General features: G+C 41.7%; 1 protein-coding gene and 1 pseudogene across 2 annotated transcripts in view; one reads left to right on the top strand and one right to left on the bottom strand.

Moving 5' to 3' along the window:
* AFG1L (AFG1 like ATPase) overlaps positions 1 to 8577 on the bottom strand; it is a 208213-nt gene extending 199636 nt beyond the window's left edge. Inside the window, exon 1 of one of the 2 annotated variants that reach the window (XM_004701998.2) lies at positions 8385 to 8577. In XM_004701998.2, the coding sequence (XP_004702055.1) occupies positions 8385 to 8502 (118 nt within the window). In that variant the 5' untranslated portion in view covers positions 8503 to 8577. Of the gene's footprint in view, positions 1 to 5634; positions 5715 to 8384 lie in introns of those variants that run through there. The other variant, XM_045294475.1, reaches the window with a different exon arrangement.
* Positions 8578 to 11553: 2976 nt separating this feature from the next.
* LOC115870973 lies at positions 11554 to 11952 on the top strand (annotated as a pseudogene).
* The last annotated feature ends 3177 nt before the right edge of the window (positions 11953 to 15129 follow it).

Below are 15129 nucleotides of genomic sequence, written 5' to 3'. Positions count from 1 at the left end.
GGAAAATAGAAAGTTTGTAAGTCCACTTGCTTCAGTCATTAAAATTTGATCTTTAAATGGGTTTAGGCCATAGCTATAAAAAGCTTTAAGAAGTTTGACAAAATAGCTAGATTTATATACCTGCTTTTGAGGTTCAAATTTAAAATATTTGGCAGTAACACAAAGATGTAAATGACCTCATTCTCAAATCTAAAGATGACACAAGTTACTGTATATACTTGAGTATAAGCCGACCGGAATACCAGCCGAGGCACCTAATTTTACCGCAAAAACCGCATTAAAAATGTGCTGGAAAACTGGGCTTATACACGAGTATATATGGTAAGAGGTAAAGTTATGTAGGATCATAATCATGATTCTAGAAGGAAAAAAAGTTGTATGAAACTACTATCATAAAACTTAACTAAGATCCATTTAGGTTCCCAAAATGAAATTATACTGGCAGGAACCCAATGCAAAATTATTAATTAGAACTCCATAAGCAAGAAATAGTTCAATAAATAATTATACAGCAATAAGAGTCAGAATCAACTCAAAAGCAACTGGCACTGGTATAAGGTGCAAAGTTCTGCAGAAACCATGAATGCAATCAGTGGTGGGCTAGACAGATACCAACTGAACTCAGAAGACCCACTGTGCATTGGGGAAGATACAAACAAATGAGTGACCCACAAGGGGAAGCGGAGGGTGCTGTGAGATGACGTCGCCATAGCTAGTGACCCAGACTATGGAGGAGCTGGGAAGTTATGCAGAGGAAAAGACATTTCAACTGATAGCAGCAGGATGAATGTGAGGTAGCCATGGAAGGGAGGAAAGAGGAAAAGCCCGAGCTCGGCTCACTGACTGGAAGCCAGGCCCTCTGGCTTGTCAGTGCTAACATTTCAATGACTCCCAGCATAGCCCATGTTTATGTAACATTCTTTATCATGTTGAAAAGAATTTCCCACTTAATAACTTATCTGAACTCCATACGTGACTTGGGAGTAAGGCAGAATTAAGATGAGTAACCCCATTCCACAAATTAGGAAACAGAAATCACAAATCAAATGATTGAATCAGCACTGTGGGATCAGGCAAACTCACAAGCTATTCTTCCAGGTCATTTTATTACTCATCTGATAATCCATACGTCCACAGCCCTGACACAGAACTGATTCAAATTCCTCAAAGTAACAGTTAAGAATAAAAGGAGCTTTGCTTCTTTACAAAGAGAAGGAATATTGTTGCCAACAGGCACACATGCTTAGCTAAATGAAATCAAAACTACATAAGGAATCTAGATTTCCAGTTTAAAATGTTTACCCAACTGCTGTGAGAAAAATGCACAATCAGGAAAAGTACTTTTAATATTTCTAAAGGGCTGAATTAAAATTTCAGCTGTAAACTTCATTACTGTAATTAGATTTTTAATGCATATTTATTAAACATCCATTTAAATACTGTGCTCACAATTATTCAGGAGTTATTTGTGCATTTGCATTGGTTTTAACAAAGTATAAACAGCGGGCACTGACCAGGAATGGCTACAAAGACAGACGCGCATGCTAATGTCACAGACAGCCCATTTAAGCTCTATCATGGTCTTAATCATACCCAAATGAGAAATACTCAGCTGCTTTTAAATAAAACTGCAACGGTCATCAATGACCCCAAAAGTCAGACTTACCAGTGACACAAAAGACCTGTGTTTGATTCAGTGATGAGGAAACAAAGGACAGAATAGAAGAGAATCAAATCTCAATTAAACTCTTTCTTCAGAAAACCAGCATAAGCCATCATCAAGGAATGCATCACAAGATGATTTGCTTTATTTATCAAAGCTGATGTCGGGGCTTTAAAAGGGTGCTTTTGATTTAAATAGAAAAATTATGAAAATTAAAACTAAATGCTTGCTGGTTATCATCCTCTTCCTTTAGAAGCTAGTTCATCTTAAATGTGCCAATGTGTATAACTTTGCAAAAAGAAAAAAAGATAGTACTTTAAATTTCATGATAACAAATCAGTTAAAATACTGCCTAAAAATTTGAATAAAGCTATTCTGAAATAATTATAGGCATGGCTCAGCATACTGAGTAACTCCTTAATATCCACCCTATACACACACACTACTTAATAACAAAATTTAAGGAACCTGTTTTCTTTTCAAAGATAATTAAATGATCTATTTGTTTTATTTGCTCATTTTAAGTGGTATACATTCATACACCTATATGAGGATTTACAATATGCATACTACAAGAGTTACATTTAAGATGTAAATTGTATTATGAAACTATGAAGGAATTACTACAAGAATTACATGTTCAGGCTTAATAGCGTGTTGAAAACTGCCTGGTCACAGGTAGGGAGAGAGAACATGTTGAGTAACTTCTGAGATAACAGCAATGGAAAATATAAATATGAAGAGAGAGAGGCAAGACGGTGAAAAGTTAGGAAGAGATCCTGGAGATTAAGGTATCTGCTACATTGTTAGAAGGATAGGAGAAGAAAGTGGACCTCAATAGAGGGATTCAGGCAAGAAAAATAATCATGCGCAAAACGATCTTAAGAAAGATATTTGGAAGAAAGAAATATTTGAAGAAAGCTATTGAGCAGCCTAGGGAAACAGAGTTAGAAATATTCAAGTTCAAGTTAGATCATCTTTTGTCAGATATTTTGTAGAGCATATACGGTACTGAGCCCAAGATGGAATAATTCCATTTTTGGACCTCTGACTTTTATTATTTCTGTGGCACTTTCTTTGACAAGACAAACTCAAGAAGATTTATACCGCGTATAAATATGTCGTTTACCTAAAGCGTGTGGTGGCCATGAGCTGGGAGACCAGCTGCCATGGAGTCAATGCCAACTCAGGGTGAACATGTGAGTCAGAGCAGACCAGTGCGCCCCGGGGTTTTCAGTGGTGGGTTATGTTGGAAGTACTGCACCAGGCCTTTCTTTTGAGGCACTTTTGGGTACTCAGACCTCCCACCTTTGAGTGAATTGCCAAGCGAGTCAACCATTTATACAACCAGAGCCTCCTCCATGAGATACAGAGCAGGACCAATCTACAGTGGTGGTTCAGGAGTAACAGTCTCAGCTTCCATGCTGCAGGCCCACGTTGGGTTTCCAGCCAATGGGCTTCATGCACGGCCTCCATGCTCTGTCATGGGGAGTTGTGAAGTGCTACAATGCTGCACAGATTGCAGCAGAGCTTCAAGGCTATGTCAGAATAGAAAGAAAGGTCTACAATCTACTTCTGAAAAATCAACCAATGAAAGCCCTGTCGATCACAAAGATCTGAACTCATTATATATGGGGTTTCCATGGGAGTCGCCTGAAAAGCAGCTAATAACAATCTATAGCAGATCAATAATCAATTTCTGGGCTCTGAAGTTCCTTTATCAGATCTACTCTTGAATTCACCTTTCGACATTTGCCTCTCCATGCCAGAACTACAAGTAAGGTACCAGCTTCACCTATATTCTGCTATTTGAACAAAGAAAATAATTGAACATTTTTAATATGTAGAAGACCTCTCCAGTATCTGTCACAAGGTTAAACAGTTGAAGGAGCAAGCATGGATATTATTTTCTAATACAATTACAAGTGTTCATGGAATTCCAAGAAACAGGAATTAAGTTTCACATAAAGGTATTCAACTCATCTTACTGAGTAATAAAGATGTAAGTCCAGAGCCCATTTTCTTAACAACTGATCCGTACTACTAATAAATTATACCAACTCATTTGCTGGAAGGGGGTGAGTTCTCCTTATGTTAACAATTAATCTTGTGGTGAAGAAAAAGTGTTAAGAGATTTTAAATTGTAGAATAATCTCTGATATATGTGCACTCATAGCAACGCTACAGGACAGAATGGTATGGCCCCTTTTGGGTTTCTGAGGCTCTAAATCTTCACAAGCCTCGTCTTTCTCCTGTATAGTTAATAGTGACTCCTACAATTAAAACATTAAGGTCTTCAAGACACTATAATCACAAACTACAACCCCCATATTTCTTTGCCTCTATTAAAAAAGCCCTTTACGTTTATACGGCTACTGTAAATAAATCTCAGAAGTATTCATGTTTGAATGTTAGGAAATATAAAAACATTCCCCTCTGGCTTTCTCCTAGTTTTCCTCTGATCCCTTTAACTGCTCGTCAGCAAGGTCTCTGTCTTCTGCTCAAAAAACACCGGTTTCTTTGAGAAATAGCTTTTTCTCTTTTTCACTCTACAAATATTCCCAGGCTAGTTCTTCAATTTCCCTGGCGCTATTTCCTTTCTAAATTTCAGTCCTCATATTTCCAACAGCTAACTAGACTTATCTCCCTGGAACCATCCCAAACGCCTCGAAGGTAACAAGTCCAAAATACACTTTCCCCAGAAATGTCTGACCTTCCTTCTTCCTGTTTTGTTGTTGCTACTTCCTGTAATAGGTGAAAGCTAATGCCAAATGTCCAGCTTAAGAAACTAAATTTGATCTTAACCCCGCCTTCTGCTCTGTCTCCCCCAATCTACCAAAGGTGTGGCTCTGAATTCCTTCCCCAGCTGTCCTCCTCTCTATCTTCACAGCAGTAGCTCAGTTCCTAAGCAATGCTCCCCTGAACTCTTTCACTTCCTCCTAATACCCCAGTATTTCCCCACCCATGGGTTCCCGGTTTGTGCTTCACACCGCTGCAACAGTAACCTGGCTGAGATAGCGTCTGATGGCTTCTCAAGAAACTGCCTCCATCTTCCCACGGCTCCTCCCTATGGACCATACCTAATGGACCAGTCACTTCCATACTCTGAGAGTTGCTTTCTGCTCAGCAGACCTGCAACATTTCAGATGGGCCTAGGGGATTCATGTTTACTGTTATGTTAAGGAGCTCGGTACAGCATAGCGGTTCGAGTTCTGGGGCAAAAAGGTCTGAGTTCAAATTCTAGTTAATAGCCATGCCTATGTAACTTTATCTGTCAGATCCAGGCAGAAATAGTGTTTGCAGGGTTGGTGTGAGGTTCGATCATGAGACAAAAAACCAAAACTGCTAGCAGTATGACTAAAACATAGACAAAGCACACAAACAAATCTACTGCCACCGAGTCAATTCTGACTCACAGAAACCCTGCGTACGTATGTCAGTATAACTGCACCCCAAGGTTGTCAGACAGCATCCACGGAATGGCAGTTAGAATCTGACCGAAAGGCAGCCTGGTGGCCCAGCAGCACTTGGCTGCTCACAGAAAGTCACTGTTTCCAATTCACCAGCCAGCTTTGGGAGAGAGGTGTGGCAGTTTCTTTCTGCACATTCACAGCCTTGGAAAGCCTATGGGGCAGTTCCACGCTGTCCCAGCAGGTCCCTATGAGTCAGCATGGGCTCCACACAGTGGGCTTCCTTGAGTTTGGTTTAGCTTTTTAGTCTTAGCAATCCCTAGGAAAGGACACCATATTGGGTAAGACAAGAGAGTCAGCCAAAATGCAGGAAAGTTGAAATGAGCTGGGTGGCCATCATAACCACAACAATGGATCACACATATCAAAGAGGGCACAGGACCAGGAGACACTTTGATCTGTTTGGGCACTGGGTGGCCACTCCATGGCGGCTAACCACAGGGACACACAAAGACCTAAGAGGTGACCTAAATTAACGTAGGGATCAAAAACAGAACTCACTATGTTGTAGTTTAGTTAGGCGTTCAGGTAGGTGATTCGGAAGGCCCAAACTTTAAAACTTCTCAAGTTTTCACAATTCCAGTTTACAAAATATCTTGAAGCTAGGGGTGACATTAACCCTTGTCAAGAACATGTTTTCCTTTATTTATTTGCTTCTTTTGTCTAATTTTAAGCCAATGCTTCATTCACATTACACTAACTACATTTCAAGTGATGAAAATATGTACATAAAATATAAGTGCAAATAGCAAATAACAAAAATAATAGCACCAAATAAAATAGAAAATAAATTTGTAAATTAAATATTGAACAAAATTTCAACTTAAATGTTCTCTATTTTAGAGGATGTGTCCTTAGTTACAATTAATTTGACATCCAATTCATTTTCATCAAATTCCCACATCGAGAATTGGCTAAATGTGAATATAGGATATGGTAGAACTGCTCCTTTAGGTTTCCAACACTGTAACTCTGCAGGAGTATAAAGCCTCACCAGTCTCTCTCGGAGCAGTGTGTGGTTTTGAAATGCTGACCTGGTAAGCAGCAGGGTTCCTTTATAGAAGGCAGTATGATTATAAAAAGATGTAACAGGGGCAAATGTAAGGCCTAGTCTTGACTTGAACTTACTGGTTCTGCCATTTATAAGTCGTACGACCTTCTTCAACCTCAGAATCTTCATCGACAAAATTATAATCCTAGCCTCACCAGATGATATGAGGATTAAATGATATCCCATGATAACGAGCAAGCCTTTAGTACACTTTAAGTCATTACAATGATGTTCTTTAAATCTTATATCAATTTTCATAAGCTTTTCATGCTTACATAAAATGGAATAAAACCCACTGCCACCGACGCTAACACACAGGGAGCCGATGGGCAGTGCTGACCTGCTCCACAGGGAGGGCTTTTACAAAAGCAGATTGCCTCATCTCTCTCCCACGGAGCGGAGCGGCTCCTGAGTTCAAGCCATCGGCTTCTTTCAGGGGCTTAGCAGCCCACGGTTGAACCCACTGTACCAAATGGAAGAGTGACAGCACATGAGGCAGTTCAGTACTTATTCATTTGGAATGATCTCGAAGATATGCTAAGCAAAAGAACAGAACAGCGTATAGAACACTGCCGTTTCTATTTTTTTAAAAACACAGATAATTAAATGTACATTGCAGTATGTCTCTGGAAGGATATATAAGAAATTAGTATCCGATTGCCTCTGGTTAGGGGACAGCAACGGAAAAAAGGCTTGAAGGTCACTGTATTTCTTCTAATATATTTTGAGATTTGTTTGGTCTATTCCAAGAGTAAAATAAAATGTAGATGATGATCCACAGCTTATAGACCTAAACCAAACCCACTGCCATTGAGTGATTCTGATTCATGGTGAGCCCAGAGAGCAAAGTAGAGCTACTTCTGAGGCTCTAGGTCTTCCCCAGAGCAGGCTGCCTCCGATTCGTCTTGCAGCAACTGGTGGGTTCAAACTGCTGACCCAGTGGTTAGCAACGCAATGTATAACTCCGCTAGGCCAGAGCTTACAGTACCCAAATATCCCATAATTATTTAGTGAATATTATATGAACCTTTCGACTGGATTCAGGTTATCACCAGAGACTACTACACGTTTAGCTAAATTAGCCAATAAACACACTGCCATCCAGGCGACTCCGACTGATATCCACACAATATAGGTTTTCTGAGACCAAGTCTCAACAGGGTAGATAGCCTCATCTTTCTCCTACAGAAATTTTATTTAAGTCTATCAGGGGAAGGTGCTTGGAGACGAGAAAAAGGAAAGAATAAATATGTGGGTGGTGAGGCAATGAGAATCTTAAAGTTCATTCAAATAACATTATCTGCCCACCAGGGACCATTGTGCTCAGTGTTAGGGAAACAGGAGCACAGATCCAAGGACCCAAGGTCTTTGCCCTTGAGAAGCCCTCAATTTAGGGGGACCAGATGAGTCAGAGAATCTACCTGAAGCAGTGGGTGAAAGTGATATGAATAAAGCCCTGGGGAGGGAGCATGGTGGGTACCAGCTGTTCGCTTTCTCTGGGGAGAAAGCTGAGGCTGTCAGTTCCTGCAAGGTGTAGTCTCGGCAACCGCACACCGGGATGTCGTGGGTCTGAATCAATCGCATGGCAGTGGGCTTTAGCCTGGGAATATGAATCAAACAGTAACGTCCGCACTCCCGTGGACCGTGTCGTTCAAGAGGTATGTTCAATCATTCGTGAATGCTTATCAACAATTGAATGAATGAGGCAAGCTCGGCGACACAACACACAGCTATCCGCTTCCATTTGGTTTGAAAATAACACCAAAGAATCCATTCCCCCACCAGAGACACTGGTGGACGTTGTCTCCAGAGCCAGCAGGGCCTGCAGGCGACCACCGCGTGGCTGTCACCAGCCCGAGGGCCCGGGAAGGGAAGGGTGTGGAATGGTCCCCAGCCCCAGCCCAAGCCCAGTGTGCATCCCTTCAAGGCAGCGATGCCCACACCTGGTTTCACCGGGTCTAGCTAACCCCGGGTGGGGACAAAACCTGGGCCCAGCTCTGATCCTCAAACTCTAAGTCACTCCGGGCAAGTTTCGGCGGCGCCCGGCTTAGGAAAGGCTGAGGATCCTCTGCGGGGCCAGCCCTCAGCCAGCAAAGGAGCTGGGGTGGTGGCGCGGAGGAGGGATGACCCCAGAAGGTGCCTGGGTCATCAGCACACACCGGCAGGCCGACGCAAACCGCCTCTGGGCACAGTCACTGACCTTTCCAAAGGGGCTTCCCAGGGGCGGCGGCCCAGTCCCCGCACCTAACCAATCTCCCCCTCAACCGCCTCTGCACGAGCGAGCGCACAGTCAGCAAGGGAGCACAGGAGGTCGCCATCTTGAGCTCCGTACAAGGGAGCGGAGAGGAAAACTTTATTGAAACCTAGGAGAGAGACGGTGGCACAGACAGATCTAGCCCTGAACGCTGAAGGTTCCGCCCCACAGGACGGAAGGTAGCCGCTACGGAATATGACCTTCAGGAGCTAAGGAGTGTGCTTCCCTTGCCCTTCTGCCCTTCCGGCCGTGGGCCCCCGAAAACTACAACTCCCGGCGTGCAGCGCGCCGGGGTCCGGGCGGGAGGCGGGGGCGGGCACTCTCAGCGGGGTGGGCACTGGTGACGCTCCGCCGGGCCCCAGCCCCGGAGGCGGTCCTGCGTGGACTGCGGGGGGGGCCCCCGGACTTGAAAAACGAGTTCGCAAGAGATTCTAATGTGTAGTCTCCTAATCGCTCTGGAGCCTTTTAAATTAATCTCCCCTCTCTCTCCCCTCATCCCGACCAAGATGTAGGTGGCCCAATGGCCCTCGTATTTTAACAAAATCCTGCATTGACCTCATGCAACCTCCCTGCATGGTAGCACCATTTTTTTACCTCCAGTGTCCATCTGCAAAGTACCTGAAATGGATGTACCACTTTTACTTTCTGTGCTTGCATAACATAACTTACTTTCAATATGGTAGAAAAGGTTTGAAAGATTGTGCAAACAACAAAAATCCTATGATCTCAAATGGACCATTAGTAGAGGGTGTATCCAGAGGAGACTAACGATCTGTCCTGGTTTGATTAAGTAAATGGTTTGGGTCAATCTGTGGGAGCAGAGAGCATCAACTGTCTCCTACAGAGCTGCTGGTGGGTTTGAACCATTGACCTTGCTGTCAGCAGCCCAACTTGTAACCCATCTCACCACTGGGGTCTCCATGAAGAGGACTAGGATGGGAAAGAAGGGAAGCCTCCTAGAAACGACTTTTAACAGAAGAGGATCCTCTGAGAACAAGGAATTGAGTAAACTAGGGCAAGTAGGTAGCGAGCCCTGGAGGCGGACATAATGAGCTGACAGCCTGCAGTTCCAGTTTGGAACCACTGGAGCAGAAAGAAGAGGCTTTGTACTTCCCGGAAACACGCTTAGAAACCCAGAGGCAGTTCTACTCTGTCCTATTTGGTTTCTATACGCCGGAATCCATTAGGTAGCAGTGAGTTTTTCAGTGTGGCAAGCAGACCAGAAAGTCAAAAGGAGGTGGTAGAAGGCCAAGTTTCAGGTGTTTGGAAACAAATGGAACACTACAGAACTCTAGGAAATCAGGCGGTTCGCGAAAGGACAGATTACAAACTACAGGAAACGGGGAGTTTAGAATGGCGTAATACTTCAGAGACATTGTGCTCTACCAGCTCCACCAGATCATTGAGGAGAGTGGGGGGAGGTTGGCAGATATTTTTATTGTATTATTATTTTTTTATTTTTTTAAGAGAGCCAACCCCATTGCCATTGTCCGTTTCCAGCGTAGACGTGCCCATAAGGATTCGAAGGCGGTACGTCTTTAGCAAAGCAGATTGCCTGATCTTTCTCGGTGGAACTGCTGGTGGTTTTAAGTCGTCAACCCATCTGGCAGTTAGAAGTCCAGCGCTTAAACCCACTGGGCCACTAGGATTCTGTTGTATCAATAGGTCAATTTGAACTTATTAGTAGTATGTTTTTTTATCTTTTATTCCATTGTTCTGCATGACAAACTGTTCTTCCATGCCATGGGGAATAGTTTGGGGTTGGCTTTTTTCTTTTCTTTTCACATTAATAATTTTTTATGTAAACCTTTTTGAAGAACTTTTTGAAAAAAATCAGGATTTCATCCACTATTTGTCCTTTGACAGGCATACAAGCAATTATCATACTCGAGATTCAGATTATCTCAGTATCATCTTGTTAGTTCTGAGAAGACTATTGTTTGTCTACTAGTATAATCACTGCAGATTAGTAAGCATATGTATATCAGTACTTACCTTGTTTACTGGGTAACCCAATACTGTGTACAATAAAAGAAATTTAGAGGGAAATAATCTAGATCAGTTTTTGCTGTATTCAAGCAAATCAACACAACCATATTAATTGAGCAACCATTAAAACTTTTAAAAAGTCAAGCTTGTGTCCCTGCTATTCCTGCAACTGCTAAAGCAAACCAGCTAACGCTTTTGGCGGGACAGTCACGATTTTTATTTTTCCCATGTCGGCGTTTTTAAAAAGTCTTGATTTTTTGAAAGAATGCACAACAAACTAGGGTATACGGTTTTTGGCTGCCACGTGGCTATTTCGCCAGGATATAAGTTTTTTCAATGGTGTCCCGCTTTTATCTCGCTTTACCAATGTTAAAATCTGGTCGCCTTAACAAACCCTGAAAGAAATTTGGGACATTATCAGAGAAACTATTAAAGTGATTCAGAGAAGGGGGAGATGAGTTGATACCAAGGGCTCAAGTAGAAAGAAAATGTTTTGAGAATGATGATGGCAACATATGTACAAATGTGCTTGACACAATGGATGGATGGATGGATTGTGATAAGAGCTATAAGAGCCCCCAATAAAATGATTTTCAAATAATAAATTTTTTAAAAAGTGAATCAGAAAACATGATCTTGTCTTGATTTAAAAATGCTAGTTCATCTTCCTAGTGTTTGTGGCAAGTAGTTCTGGCAGATAATCTCAAAGACAAAACCCAGCAGTGAATTACCCAGTCAGGTAAACTTTGGTTTACTTATACTTAAAATCAGTAGTGAAACTGAAACAATTCATCATATCAAAGAAACTATTCACTACGGATTACCAAGTAAGCACATGTGAGCCCATGTTTACCTTGCTTACTGGATACTCCATGGGGGAACGGGGATCGGGGGCTGTTAATTTGAAATGATGCTTTGATTTTGGAAAGTGCTCTGGGGTTGGGAGAAAGGTCTAACCATATCTAGCCAGCCATGTCTAGAAATAGATTCTTTGATATGGTGAAAATTGTGAAATTGTTCACTACAGATTAGTAAGTAAGCACAAGTAAACCTGAGTTTGCCTTGTTTATTGAGTAATCTGACACTGAAAAACCCAGGCTCATTCTCTCGCATCCTTGCTTCCGAGATGACAGAGAAAAGGTGTCACAACGGCTGTGCCAAGAAAGGCCACGGCCACGTGCAGCCCTTCGCAGCACCAACTGTGCCCGCTGCGTGCCCAAACACAAGGCCATTAAAGTTCGTCATAAGAGACATAGTGGAGGCCGCGGCCGTCAGAGACATTTCCGCAGCGAGTGTCTTCGACACCTACGTGCTTCCCAAGCTGTCCGTGAAGCTGCATGACTGCGTGAGTGATGCATTCACAGCAAGGTGGTCAGGAACCGGTCACGTGAAGCCCGGAAGGACCGAACCGCCCCCCCACCTCATTTAGACCTGCAGGTGCTGCCCCACGACCTCCTCCAAAGCCTATGTAAAGATTAGAAGCTGAAGAAAAACAAACCTGAAAGGAAATAAAATGGAAATTGTTCATGGGGAAAAAAAATCCAGGCTCAAAACACCCAATGATAAAACAATGAAAAGAGTAATCAATGAAAAACAAAAACAGGAACTTGTATAGTAGAAATTGGCCTCTGGTTTTGTAACTAACCGAACCTCCACTTTCCTTTTTCCTTCTCTATTTGAGATAGAGTTTTATGAGAAATAAATATGAGAGGCTTTACAAAGATCATGGGAAAATGACAGTATAAACAAAGGGTTAATCAAATACACTTACAAGTAGAAATTGAGAGTGGATAAGGTTGAAGAAGCGTTTACCTAGAACCATAATGATTCACAATATCTGAGAATTATAGAAATCAGGTGTAACCTAATGCTAGAAAGGTGAGAAATTAGAAAATACATAAAAGGAGCTACTCAACCTTAGATAGCAAATCTATGAAACTCAAAAAAGGAAAATAAATATTTAGAATTTACATAGATGGGTAGGTGATAATCACTAATGAGTGTGGGTGATTTGGATGGTTTGGCTTCTCTCCAGCTCTTGAACATTATGATTTGGTCACTATCTGAGACCTCTGGACCATGATCATGAACTAGACAGGATACCATTTCCTAATACGACAAGTTGTTCTTGTCATTCTTAAAGCCACTGCTGCTGGGAGCAGAGAATTCCCTAGTAACTGATTCTCACCTTCCACATCTCAGTAGATGGTAACTTCGACCCTTCCGGTGGCTCAAGCCGTTCATCATCTGAACAGTTCGTTGCTCTCTTCTCTCGCCCCGTGTCCGACCCTCAGTAAATCTGGGGGCTCCACCTTCAAAATATATTCAGAATCTCATCATTTTTCACCACCAACATTGCTACCATCCATCCTGATCCAGTCACCAGAAACATCCATCTGGAGTTCTGTCAATAGATATGTCTAACTGGTCACTGGGGAACAAAATTCATTCCAAGTTCGTGTTCGAACACCAAAACGTTCTGAGAACTGAACATAGTCTCACCCTAAAACATAATGGAATACTAAATCATTGGTCCTGAGACCCACTATAAAATTTTCCAGGACTTCACATCGTTGTGGAGGTTTTCAGCCTTCTTGCCGATCATTGTCTCTGCGGATACGGTGTTGCCATCGAGTTGTTTCTGATTTATCCACAGTCACAGTGACTTTTCACCCTCTTCTATGGGCTTCTATCTTTCTTTTGTGGTTAATGATTTCACACTTTTTGATACATTAGCCAATTTAATCACCTTTTTCTTTTTTTTCAAAAATATTAATTTCAACTTAGCCATGTTGTATTCAGCTGCCAAATCAGACAGGCAGCTACCTGATTCTAATTTCACAATGATTACTTTCTTTAACTCGATCATAGTTCTCTGTTTTCCTCTTAGCTTTACTGCAGGTATCACTAACTTTCTTTGGAGCCATGGTTACGATATTTTATGCAAATAAAGCATGCACACACATACAAAACAAACCCACAATGACGAATGATTTAATGCAGTAACTCAAGCGTTGTATGTTGTTTGAGCGAGAAGGGTGCTTATACTGAAGCGTCACCCCTTTGTATCAGTGGTGAGATGCTACGCATGACTCACTCCCATCCTGCCCACACAGGTTTGTTCAAGTTGTATTTTCAGTTGACTATCATGCAAAGTTATGAACACCAAACAGATTTTCCCCCCAAACTTTGGTGGTAGAGTAGTGGATCATTGGAGCTTAGAGCCATTCGACCACTGAGGTATCACTGTATTATGTCCACCACTTGTCTGTTTGTCCTACTGTGGTAGCTTACATAGTGCTGTGATATAGAAGCTTAGTTACCTGTATTTCAATTACCAGCAGGGTTAGCCAAGATGAACAGGGTGAGGGGGAGCTGCCAGACTAAAAATAGACTATAAAGAAGGAATAGGTTGTCTACTTCTGAGGGATTAGCCACGGAAAGCCTTATGAATAGCAGTAGAACATTGTTGGCTATAGAGCCAGGAGATTAGTCCATCAGGTTGGAAATCCACAAGAGCCAAAATCTGACCTTGAGAATAGATCCCTCCTGAATGTCAATATCATCTCAAGAATAGATTTAATGATTTGACCACTTGTGGTGAAAATACATAGTTTAAATACTTTTGTACTGGAGTATGAATGAATTTTGGCAGTCATGTACATTTTAAGGTACAAATCACAGTATATAAATGTCCACTATATCAGATGAAAACAATATAAGTAACATTTATGATGCACAAGCAATCTCCTTCAATGTCTCAGGGACCCTCAGGTGGCACTGTCCAGATGTCCCTCCAGACATTCCCACTACGTACATCTGTTTCAGAGCAATACAGAAAGTTACACTTGCTTTTCCTGGAACTCATAAGGCCTACCTCTACCTTTTTATTTCATTTCCTGGCCTACTAGGAAAGCTCTTCTCCGAGAACCCTACCAATGACAGGTTTCTGATGCTCTGTAGAAGGACATGCAGAATCTCCCTCATGCATGGAGAGCAAAGGTCATTAAAAAGATGGGAAAGAAAGATCAAATTGGATGTCAGATAAAACTCTGAAACTAGCTCAAACAGAATAACTAAAACAAATGAAAGAAATGATAAAGTATAAAACAGAAAATTTCAAAGGGTAGCTTGAGAAGACAAACTAAAGTATTATAATGAAATGTGCAAAGATGTAGAGTGAAATAGAAAAACAAAGAACTCACTCAGTATATCTTAAGCTGAAAGAACTTAAAAATAATAATTTAACCCTTAAGTTACAATATTGAAGGATTCCACAGGCAAAAAAATTCACAGCTATCAAACCAATGCCCTCTCATAGCAACCCTACAGGACAGCATAGAACTGCCCCTGTGGTTTTACAAGAGAAAATGCCTTACATATGTATACATGTACTTGATACAATTGATGTATGGATTGTTATAAGAGCTGTAAGAGCCCCCAATAAAATGATTTTTTTTTAAAGTCTCAGAAACCTATGGAGGCAGTTGTACTCTGTCCTATAGGGTCACTCTGAGTCAGAACTGATTCAATGGAAGTGAGTTTGGTTGTTTTTTTAATAAGCAAAATATTGAATGATGCAGGAAACATCAAAAGATGATGGAAAGACTATTCAGAGTCATTGTATCATACAGAACAGGTTAACATTCAGCCATTTCAAGAGAGTATATGAACAAGAACCAGTGGTTCCCAAGGGAAAATA

The sequence above is a fragment of the Echinops telfairi genome, unplaced genomic scaffold, assembly GCF_000313985.2.
Source record: "Echinops telfairi isolate 266 unplaced genomic scaffold, ASM31398v2 ScPeMD7_3533;HRSCAF=4204_0, whole genome shotgun sequence".
NCBI classification, from domain to species: Eukaryota; Metazoa; Chordata; class Mammalia; order Afrosoricida; family Tenrecidae; genus Echinops; species Echinops telfairi.
The sequence above is the reverse complement of the archived record's forward strand: the minus strand, read 5'-3'. Positions and strand labels throughout refer to the sequence as shown.